The sequence below is a fragment of the Colias croceus genome, chromosome 9, assembly GCF_905220415.1.
Source record: "Colias croceus chromosome 9, ilColCroc2.1".
NCBI classification, from domain to species: domain Eukaryota; kingdom Metazoa; phylum Arthropoda; class Insecta; order Lepidoptera; family Pieridae; genus Colias; species Colias croceus.
Window position 1 is genome coordinate 7,521,978 of NC_059545.1, and position 12,907 is coordinate 7,534,884.

The 12,907-nt window shown below is 30.8% G+C and overlaps 1 protein-coding gene across 1 annotated transcript; it reads left to right on the forward strand.

The window, feature by feature from the left end:
- Positions 1-1,183: 1,183 nt before the first annotated feature.
- On the forward strand, positions 1,184-12,683 carry LOC123694379 (peptide methionine sulfoxide reductase). The gene is made up of 5 exons (XM_045639805.1): positions 1,184-1,439; positions 6,141-6,301; positions 9,791-9,911; positions 10,691-10,827; positions 11,836-12,683. Exons 1-5 carry the CDS (start codon positions 1,392-1,394, stop codon positions 12,068-12,070), a joined length of 702 nt encoding a protein of 233 aa, XP_045495761.1. The 5' UTR covers positions 1,184-1,391; the 3' UTR covers positions 12,071-12,683.
- Positions 12,684-12,907: the final 224 nt, after the last annotated feature.

The following is a 12,907-nucleotide window of genomic DNA, read 5'->3' on the forward strand; positions in this document are numbered from 1 at the left end:
ATGTTTTTACAGCTGGGCTGTTGAAAAAAGTATTTATACGTGGTGAAAAGTGAGGATATTCGATATTTATTAAAAGATGGACATAATATTTATAATAAAAAAACTCGTTTACGAATTTGAAATGTTTATTAAGTTACACTATTACAGTTTTACTTACAAATGGATCATCAGTCTTTTGTAGATAATTAAATATTATTAAAACTAAAAAACAAATGAATATAGCTCTCTTTTGGCATTCTTAATACTATAAACTAAAAAATATAATAAAACAAATAAAAATAATCATTCTTCTGGAAAGTAACAAAAAGATAATATTAATTTTACGGCTAGGTAAGAATTTACTTTATAGTAGGTATTTATAGAACAATTTAAAATCTTTAAAAAATAACAAAATCTAGTTATATTTGCCGGCCGGAAGATAGTTTGCTCTCCGCTCGCCCTTGTCCGTTCGGGTCGGGCGCTCGTCCGCCCATCGTCGTACGAATCGCCACTCTGACAAAAAGCCTGACAAAAGCCGAACAGGCCAAACACGTACATATTTGGCCGGACGCGACTGCAAAAAGCCTAACATGTCCGGCTAAAGCCGGACACCTGGCAAGCCTATACACGGTAAACATTCTTGTAGAGAGTAGAGACATTTGGATTTTACTAAATTACGTTTGGTAAAGAATATATTATATAATATAAGCTAATATAAGGTAATACCACAGATTTAGATAATACTTTTAAGCATAGTAAATACATGCAAAAATATAATTAGCCTTGGTAATTTGTTTATTGATAAAGCCCATTAAATAATCATGCTCTTATCTTCGATATAATTTTTATTATCTTATTAGTTTTTATTTAATATGAATACCGTTGTACCCTATTATGACAGCAAAATATGACTATTGATTGGCAGCTATATTGATTATAACCAAATATTTGTATTGTAATAATAAAAGGTAAGGAGACTACATGGTAAAGACCATTATATAGCGTAAGCAAAACACTAATTGCATCATTTAACCTCACCTGCCAATTTTTATCAATTAACAGAGTTACATAGGCTCATAATAGTGCAGTGCTCAATCACAATAACTGTATGGAAAGTTGTCACCGTTACTATACATTTAGCACCTAGCCTAGTCAAGTCTATTCGGCATTATTGTATTGAATTTAGTAGCGCATGTGTGTGATTGTTGTAAAAATACGGCGTGACAATAGAAAATATTGCGGTTTGAAGAACATTGCGGCATTGATACTTGACAGTGTTCGCCGGACCGCCACAACGTGCAGACGTGTCGCGGCCTCACTCCACATACCGCAGACATACACGCGGAGCAAGCTCAATCCGGGAAATACAAGGAAATCAACAATTGATAGACACGAAACAAACCAACCCGTGTATGTTGCGATTTATCAAACAAATCTGCACCATGAAACCACCGACAAACGTAAGTCCTTTTTTGTAACCTGCTTTTTGCTTAATTGCTCATCACCGACTTTTCTCGGAAATTTTCTGATGCAACATTTTTTAATTTAAAGGAATGGTGTAGCTTTCTTATGAAAAATTTTATTAACTCTATGTCATGTAGAAGCAAGAAATTTTTGTCTTACTCTATGCCTCTGCAATAAAAAAAGCTCTACATTAGAAAAAATTAGTGAAAAAATGAAACAATACTTATAAATTAAAATGTTATATTATAATCACTTTAAAACACACATGATTATAAAATTATCCTCAATAATTTGCTTTGTTCCATAAGTTTATTTTATTATAAAAGTTAACGGTAGAGCTTGTTGAATGTTGATTTGATTATCGCAAAGGTAATGAGACTTTTCGCGATTGAAATCAGAACACTGAACTTATCATTCAGCTATATTTTTTTTTGCGGATGTTATAATGTATGCTAAATTATAATAGCGTATTTTTTGGGTAGTTATGCATAATGTAGAGTCTAATAAGTTTTAGTGAGATTAAAGCACATAAAAAAACATAGGTAGAGCATCTTACCTATGTAAAAAATCATTTATATACCTATATTTACACACATTTGGAAGTATCAAATAAAACATAGATTATTACATAGCTATTTATGTTTATAGGTTTCTAAGGCGTCTTCAATATCATTATTACATTAATAATTACAGTATGTGTACAATCTGCTTACATAAAAAAATGAAGATTATTTTCTACTGGTTACACGTGAACAGCCAATAAACCTCGAGGGAAGTCAACGATTTTAATAAATAAAAATAGATTTATCACGTGTGATTGATCAAAGTACACACGTATCAATTTAACTGATTGATTCATCGATATTATACAATGTGAGTTACATTGTATATTGTCAGTTCCAATTAGATTAGGTACTTTTAAATAAAAGTTAGAAAAAATGAGACGAACTGTTTGATAAACCTACTCAATTAAAGTTTGAATGAAAATTAGGGAAGTTTAATGAGAGTAATCCATAATAGCTTCATTAGTAGTTAATTTGTTAAGTGTTTTATATCTTAAGCTTATATGTGTATATTGTATACCACAGATAATATAATACTATACTTATTTACTAGTATTGTATACTGAAGACATTCCCATTCACTTTGATGCTTATCTCCAGTTGGCGACAAATAGTCTCGTCAGCGTAGATAGCGTAGCTGTAGCCTTACAATTTTGCTGAAATTATCTTGGATAAAATATCTTATGAAATGTTATTATTGTTAGTACATCGAAACCACTTTTATAAATAAAAAAATCATTGTCATCAGTGATCAGTATATTTCGAATTTTAGGATTCGAAACAGATTAACTACTTAAAGCACTTGAAAATAGGTAATTACTTCATAAAAAATAAGACCTTGCAAATATGTAAATGTCAAATAATATGTACAAAATAATCATATCATTAATAAACAAGAAAAAAAAACAGTAGAAAATATGCCAAATACCAATATTTATAAATACACAACAAAATCATAGAGGTGATGACTCTACATTAGTGAAATCGTTGCGATTTACAAAAATAAGCTAATGTGTGATGGTAATATTAATCCATACTAATATTATAAATGCGAAAGTAACTCTGTCTGTCTGTCTGTCTGTTACTCAATCACGCCTAAACTACTGAACCAATTTGCATGAAATTTTATATGGAGATATTTTGATACCCGAGAAAGGACATAGGCTACCTTTTATTGCGAAATATGTACCACGGGCGAAGCCGTGGTGGACCACTAGTGTATAATAATTATGAATAGATAGAAGACGATACTTTATACTAGAAATAATCAATACTATTGAAGTAATTGTACGCAAAAACTATTGAATATTAGTAACATCTATTTACATGAAATCCTAATATTTTTTGGGTTATGATAGAATGAATAAATACCCACATGACGCTGTTACTAAAAATACTATATTTTGCTGCTATTAGAAATAAATAAATAATCAAACTCTACATTCAGACTCTGGTTTTAATTATTGAAGCATTGTACAATTAATTAATTGTCCGAAATCCATACTAATATTATAAATGCGAAAGTAACTCTGTCTGTCTGTCTGTCTGTTACTCAATCATGCCTAAACTACGGAACCAATTTGCATGAAATTTGGTATGGAGATATTTTGATACCCAAGAAAGGACATAGGCTACCTTTTATTGCGAAATATGTACCACGGGCGAAGCCGGGGTGGACCACTAGTAATTAATAATAATCATTATTAACATACTCATAGTCATAGTAATATTATTGAATAATTTATGCGTAGTTTATGATATTGAGGTCTCTCGTGATAACTCGGAAGAATTTTTAGATAATGGACCTTAGAGAAAATTTTACTATCCCGATAATAATTATGACTCTATAGTCTATAGTGTTTATTCATGGGTGATAAGTTGACAAAGGTATCTTTGTCGTATTTGTTAAGTAATATGACCTTATTAACTCAACTGGCAGGTCAAATTAACTGCGCCATAATGGGGATCCATTGTAGTTAAAAACAGTACCATCACTTATTGTTTATGTATCATTTAATGTACTAATAATCATTTAATGTAACATAATGATAATTAATTAATGATTAATAATATTAAGTATGATGATTCTCATCAAATTTTTTTAATTGAAACCTACAACACGTACCTAAAGATACATTCAAATATTTTTAAATTATTATTGTGATTTCGAATCTCGATATAAAGCCGAACCATTGCCGAAAATTATATAATATGTTTTATGAAACTGGTTTAAGTTCAACTTCTTAAATTATAAACAGGTAAAGGAACTTTGGGCTGTTGCAAGTTTTTTAACTTTATCATGGTGGATAATCAGTGGCGTAGCTAGGAGGACAAGGGCCCTGGTGCATAGGGAAAGAATCGGGCCCTCCTCCTCCCCTCTTTCCGCGTAGTTTGAACTTATATTTGCCTTCAAAATTATTGATAAGAATAAGAATAGAAAACAGTAAGTGAACTTATCTCTAGTAGGCTAAATCCATACGTCGTCTCTATTAGACTCTCCATGTGTTTAATAGAAGAAAAAGGGAATAAATAAACAACGACGCACATGACAATATAGAATATTTATTATACAGATGAGATTAATTAATGGAAAAAACGATTTTTAACAGAATTCCCCGCCCAATTCACAATCTCTTGCGCGCTTTAATTTTTGCGAATTCGTCTATAATTTCACTCAAATCCAAGTTTGATGCCGCCTCATTTTCTATTGCAATTAACGATAAATGTCGGAGGCGAACTTGTCGAATGCTGTTTTACTGGAAATATTGATGAATTTAGTGTATCGAACTGTAAACAATCCAGTGTAACTGTTAAAATCTCAGTTTGGACAGGAAAATTCTCTGTTCCACTGTAAAATAAAGTGGGTACCCCGTTGTTTAAGCAGTTTACACTGCGATATTTACTGTTTCTTTTTTCCGTGAAGTAGCTCATTTGTAAATTTGAATTTGAGTTTAGAATAGGTAACGTTGTTTATTTTTTGTTGTCGATCATGTTGAGAGCTATCATAGATTATACGGTTACCGTTGTGCTGCAACCGGTATCGAATACATATTTTGTCATCGGAAATTTTTTTAGCGAAAATGAGTTCTAGCAGAATTTGGTGCCAGATGGATGGATGTGCGGAATAGAAATCATAGCATTAGTGGTGATAGTGGTGATACTTGATGAAATAATGCTAGTAGTAGGGAATTACGAATTACAACAGTCAGCGACACAAGTCACAACTAGCGTCAACTATTGTAGTACGTCCCAGACCCTAGAAAGTTGAAAACATCGCATCCACAAATATCATAAATGAGAACTCATGCAAGGCAAGATCGAATTAAAGTTTCATTAAAAAGTTGATGGGTGGAATTGGCGAATTGGTCTCACTACCGTCAAGCACGTGAGCTTATCGCTGAACGCCAATGTACTACGGGCGTACTTATCAAAACTACCAAATAACCGAACTAACGATAACAAACAGCACATGCCTATCGAGGACGCTTGGCGCATGTGTTGGAAACAAGGTTGGAAATGTTGAATAAGGAGTTCTATAATTGTTGATTTGAAAAAAAAAATAAAAAAATGGCTCGAGCTTGCTCACAAGATTTTTTTTTATTTAAAAAAATGTAGTTAAAATTTTTTTTTCCAAAGCTGAGGTTTGAGGGCCCCCTGAGCTCCGGGGCCCTGGTGCACTGCACCACCTGGCCATATGATAGCTACGCCACTGTGGATAATGACTGGAATTCTTTTTTAAAGTTCCTAAAATCGCAGGTCATTTTATTTAAAATATGTACGATGAAAATATTCAATAATGCTCCTATCTCTAAATTCATCATTATTTGTGGAGTAGGTATATTAATGTAGAGATTAAATAATTTTCTATTAAAATAATTATAAGTAGTTAATAAAAGTTCTTCAGTAAGTAGTTAAATAGTCGATATACCTCAGGATCAAAAACTTTAAAAATTGTCATTTAATCCTGACAAACAAAGATGTTTTGTTATACTCTCCTCTCGAAATATATCTGATATTATATCTATCTATACTTACCTAATTTACGTTTTCATAGAACACGATTTTAGTATACAACCAATGCACCATTACACTTCTAAACAACAGATCCCTATTCATAGATATTTTTTCAAACAGGCCGCTCTGCTGCATGATGTCGACATTCCAACGAAGAAGGCCACCTTCGGAATGGGGTGTTTCTGGTCGAACGATTCCCTGTTCGGAGTCACGCCAGGCGTCATACGGACAAGAGTCGGCTACTCCGGTGGAACTACTAAAAGCCCGCATTATAGAAACATGTAAGTTTATTTATTTTTACCGTACTAGCTTTTCGCCCGGCTTCGTCCGTTTGGCTAAAACCTAATAAATTATATACTGAAACCTTCCTCTTGAATCACGCTATCTATTAAAAAAACTGTATCAAAATCCGTTTTGTAGTTTTATTGGGTGTAGAATTGTAGATATTCTAAGCATGGACCTACATAAAGATAGACTCGGGAAGCGACTTTGCTTTATACTATGCTTGTATTGGTGGAAGTAGGATTTAATTTTGTCAGTTATCGTCTCACTATGATACCATTGATAAAAATTTAAATAATTGCATTCTTATGTAGTATGATCATTGAATGTTATCAATTTACCTAGATAAGAGATATTATTTGTGAAGTCATGTCATATCAAGGTCCTAGCTTTTTACGAGTCATTTGGCAGACTGATTAGACAATATACTAAGGTACATCTTTATCGTGTAAGTAGTCTATATTGCATGAAATTTCTAACGCTGTAAACAGAAAATAAATTTTATCATTCAACTGACTAATTCAAAAAGTGTTTACATAAATGCATTTAAGCCATTATAAGTAGGAAGCGCTTACAAAAATAAAACAATAAATTCTGAAGCGTTTCCATTTCTCCAAAAATTGCTGAAACAAAATGGCTCCAAATCATGACCCAGGATGTAATTTGTTGCCGCGAAACTTCTACATATTTTTATCTATGAGTTACATAAAAAATACAATATATGTATTTGTGCTTTTTAAAAATGCGCATTTAACATGTTTCATATACAATATACATAGACATTTAAAAGTATATATCGCAGAGCTTTTCATTTGATAGTCGATAGAATAGATGAAAGTAAATTTAATTTATTTTTGTTATATTTGTAGAGTACCCAGACTGTAAATTATTTATGTCAAGGTAAAGTATTTTATCGGTGTTTTAAATAAATTTTGCTAAGTGATTCAGCATTAATGCCATTTAATTATATTGTATGTAGGTACGCGTGATTTTATTTTATGTCTTGATGATGATAGCATGATATCTCATTTGAAAAATCATTAGTCATGAATATACTTACATAATTTTTTTTTTAGCAAATATCTTTATTTCATAATATTTTGCAATCTATCTATTATTATAATTTATAACATACAGTTGTACTTACACCAGTCACCACTTTCAAAAGTGGAGTGCAAATTTTCATTTTTGAGATGAGAAATATACTGTTCAGTTTACAAAATACCTACAATTATTGAAATTTAAGAGATATAGGTACAATTTCACCTTGCTCTTAAGTATGATTTGTAACAGATTATCTTTCTCGTGAAAAAGATTAGAAATTTGTAATATTTTATGGCACAATCGTGAAAACAAACAGTCCATGTATTTATCTACTAGCAGCTCTTAAACACATTGTCACCGTCTCTATGATAATATATACGAGTATGAATTTAATACAATATCATTGATATTAATAAATCATAATGAAAATAGATAATTTTACGATGAATGAGTAAGAATATAATATGACAATTATATCGAACATATTGTGTTTACGTACGGAGTAAAACGTAATATATACGTAGGTTAATGCACTTACACGAGTCGGTTGCGTAATTTATTTATTATTGTTTTTGTACTATAATATTATGCGTCTAGCTATTTGTGTATTACCTGAGTGTTCCACAAAACATAAAATGTCACAATCATCATTATCGTCTCTGAATTTATTCAAATTTAAATGTATTTTTTGCAAACTTGAAAGATAAGTCTTAATTATCAAACACTAAATAATCGAAATACTTTGAGGTTGATGTTTTTCTGACCTTGATTTGTGCCTTTTAATTTGAATACATAATTTTATTCAGAAATATCCGTCAAGCATTTTAAATGTGAAACAAAATATCTTTATATTAAAGCATGGGCAGGCAATTAACACGGTAGCTGCTTATCATATTATTATTCTTTCACAGAAAGACACGTGTGGCAATTTGATTCCGATGCATTACTTTACATTACCTATTGCATATTCATTACTTAGATATTAGTATCGAAGATTGCTATATTTTAATTATTAATGTCATAGAAAAGAAACAATTAATTATATAAATTAAAATAATATGTGAGTCGCGCTTTAAGTTATGTTGTAAGTACGTATATGTATATGGCAAAAGTATAATTTTTCAATTATAATTATGTAGCTTAAACAAGATGAATCAGTTGTTAAATATATTTCTCAACATAGAATAATATTAAAATAATGGACATAAAATGGTTCTATATGTAGAGTTTGCTATTGACATTCAAAAAAAGAGCGTGAGCGCCGAGCACACGTGTCAGAAGTAAAACTTCTTTATTCAAAGATACCAGAATCGTCGCCTTACTCCATGACGTGACGGTATTGCCAAGACGACCTTGAAATTTTACTCTCAACGCGCCTAAAGAAGTTTCGCTTCAAAAATATAAAACTATACTAACAACACTAACAACTTTAACCACAAAACATTAATAAAAACCCAAAACGTACATAGGAATACAACGGAAGTAGAAAATATACATCTCTGCTATAAAAGTATAATTAAAAGATTGTAAAATTGTTCGAGCCAAGGTTCCGTCGCAAGGCCAAGGCGATAGTCGATTATTCTGTGACATGCGTCTACGCATGACACTATTTTTGGCGGCTTGTATGACCGACTTGCGATAAATACAAAAAGTAGGGAAACCGTTGTACGGGCCAAATGTGTGTATTAAAAAAGTATAGCCACAGGTCCTTAATATGTTTTAAAATAAAGACTTATTAATTAATGCTAGTAATAGTGATGACGATGGAATTTCATAATATTATGAAACGTCACTCGAGGGATACAATATAATATTATGTACATTCATAATATGTTTGTATGTGTTTATTGCATTGCGATCTCAGGGCTATTAATTATCGAATTACTTCACAAAATTACACTATAAGTCATATTCTCATTGCAATAGAGGTAAATACTTACTTTATATAAATTGTAGAGTCATGTAGTACCTAGGTAAATAATAATAGATTTAAAACGTGTATATCAAATCCAATTAAATTTATTATGCACATTAAAACGCTAACAGATTTTTAATTGTTATTTCCTAGAAAAGTGGAAAACTAATTATTTAATGTTATGCTAAAAACTCATCCATTGGCTTAAACGTTATTAATTCAATTAATCGTATATTGTCTTTGTTAATTGAATACATGCAAGTGATTAATGAATAGCTAATTATCTTATTATCTAATAATATATTATTAACTAGCTGCACCCTCCGACTCTGACCCGGTATAATGCTATTTTTAAGGTTTTCATTTTTTCAGATATATTTTCGTTTTATTATAAATGTTTTTGAATAAAAACGAATACTCATAGCATAAAGTACTTACTAGATATAGGTAGGACCGTAGGAGGTTATTTCTACATCGTTTGCAAAAACTAGCTATTTTAAAATTTAATAGATATACTATTTTTTTACAGTGGAGACCACACGGAAGTGATAGAAATAGATTTCGATCCTAAGAGCGTCACGTATGAAGACTTGTTGGAGATGTTTTGGGCTAACCACGAGTATGGTCTAACTACTAAGTTGAAAAGACAGGTAATTTGTCTTTTTTACTATTTATAATTGTATATTTCATATTTATTGTTGTACTTACGTCTGGTTTTATAGAGGTTCGGTCTTAGGAAATTGTTTTAAATTTCATTTAAAAAAATATTAATGTAAAGTGTTGATTCACCTTAGTTATTCCGCGTTTGTTATTTAGATTTCTATGGTCCGCGTATTCTCATGAAGTGTTATTACAAGAAAAGCAAATTTTTATTGTAATGTTATGATCCATTATTATATTATGTTTATCACCTATTCTTATATGTATTGAAATATAGCATAAATGAGTAGTTACTATATATTGTTATTTGCAATTTTATTATACATTTTATAATAATAAATTGATAATAAACTTCAATTTCATGTAGAGAAATATCTATAAAACAGAACAACAATACACTGAATGTCTACCACATTCAAAAAAAGGCTAATGAAAAATTTTTCTGGATTAATTTTAATGATTCAACACCACCTCGTTGTTTTCTGCTGTTAGGGAAATTTGAAAAACGCCTAAATAATTTTCGGCTTCACCCTGCTTCTGAAACTATTCCCTCAACGTACATACTATTAACCAATGAGGCAGTTAGCTCTTCTTTATTCCACCACAACTTCTTAAAAATATTGTTGTATTTTAGTAGAATAACTTCTGAAATTACTGATGAATTTTTTTCTCCATATACGAGAAGTTAGTTATTTGATATTAAAAATCCCTCTTTCTTTAGGTATATTATGTGAAGTTAGTTATTTAACATATAAATTCCACATTCCAGTACCAATCCATGATATTATACCACGACGAGGAGCAGCGGATAGCAGCCGAAGCGTCCCATAAAGAGATGCAAGTTCGTTGCAACGGACAGTTGAGAACTGAAATCGCACCTGCAGGAACTTTTTATCCAGCTGAAGAGTAAGTTTATAAGAATAATTGTAAAATTAAAAACATATGGGGGATCCTAAATTCATTGTTCCAGGAAACATTTCGCTCTAACTTTAAGTTAGGTAGGTACAGACTAGGTACAAGGTTAGCGCGTTGTTGAATAAATAGGTGTCATGTTATATTCAATATAAAAATGTATGTATAAGAATCGTAAGCCTTCGTAAGCATTCTTAAATTTAACAAGGTATCGAAACAATAAAAAAATCTAAACAAATTATTGTCTGGATCTGTATTTTCCGCTACTTGTTTTGTCACACAATCTTTTCAATGTTAGATACGTTACTAACTTAGCAACAAGATTGGCCTCGATTTCTCATTCACATTTATTCAAACGGGGTACTGCACCACTATTCTGTATGCGTATGGACTTCGTATGGATATCGATTATTGTTATAATTATGTCAAGGTCCACGTTTTAGCGTGATCTGTTGCCAATGGTGGCACTTAACCTTACCATTTATATATCGCGTGCATTTTCCTCTGCTACAATGTTGATGAGATGAAAGACAAGCATTCAAAGATTAGTTTGACAGTAATTGTAAAGCGGTATATTTTAAAAGTAATTTATCGTCTTTTTTTATAAAATTTATGTTGTTTTTTGTACTTACCTACCTGTATCGAAAAAAGATGCAAATCTTTTGGCGGAATTGTTATCTATTCCTATTCACCGTAAAAATTCCTCATAACCTTAATGTTCCTCATAACCTATAAGCTTATACCTATTGAAAAGAATACGGCTATTTTTTATTTATTTGCAATTAAGCTGCTTAATGAATTTTGATTAGAGTTAAATAGAAAGAGGTCGATGATTTTGATCTTGAGATCATTTCAATTGATATCAATTTAATTCATAAATGTTGCGAATTACAGCCATTATTTTTAAGTTATTTTTATACCGTCAACTGTGTAACATTTTTTCAGTTTCATGAAGCTTAAAATCCTCAAAATTTCTACAAATTTTTTATTTCTATTTTACAGCTATCACCAAAAATACAGATTGCAAGGTCACAAAGATTTGTGCCGCAGCCTTGGCCTAGATTCTTCGAAGTTGCAAACATCACATTTGGCGGCAAGACTCAATGGCTACCTCGTGGGAATTGGCGGGAAAACGCAATTCGAACAAGAAGTCGTGCGATTGGGTTTGACAGAGAAACAAGCAGAATATGTGCGAAGAGAGTTAGAAAGGAACGAAGGTGGTGGACTCGCTTGCTAAATGTTTTAGTAATTCCGTATAGATATACGATTAATTATATTTCTCTCTATTTTTTTTTAATGGATGCAGATTGCAAATAAGACTCAGATCTGAAGAAAATTTTTTAAGGCGTTTATTTTCAATGTTTTTTACGCAAATTTAATTATCAGTATATTTAATATGAAAATAGTAGTAATGTTTTATAGATCTGGGTCTTATAAATTTCGCTTTTAAAATTAATTAAGTAAAATATATTTCATTGCGAAATACGATTGTATAACATTTTAACTTTTTGATAAATTTTTGAATACTATATCAGTATATTTTCTTTCCTCTTCTAACACAATGGTAAAGAAAAAGAAGTATTTTGTACTTGTCCATTCCACGTCCTTTTTCAGGGGATTTTTGTTAAGTTTTCGTTCCTTGTATGGTTTATTTAAGTAATACAGTATTGTAACAGAAAAATTAATGATTGCACGTGATTTGAATTTGATTACTTAGTTAAGATTTTTCAAATTTTAAATCATTATTTTTGAGACAAGATAATTGGAATTGTGGTTACACTAGTAGATTATATTTTTAATAGTTAAGGAATTTATGTACCTACACACTACATAAAAGTATTTTTAGAGAATATAGTTGTTTTATTTTTTATCCAATTAGGTAAGAAACTATGCTGTATTTTTCATACATTAAGCCTTCACTACCTTTAGCTGTATGTTAAATATACAGAACAGAAAAGTAACTGTATTATGCTCTTTTGAAACATATAGCATTTTAATAGTTTTTTTTTCATGATCATTTCATACTATTTGCTCATGTTTGAATTCGAAATAGCATATTAGCTTCTTTTTGCAA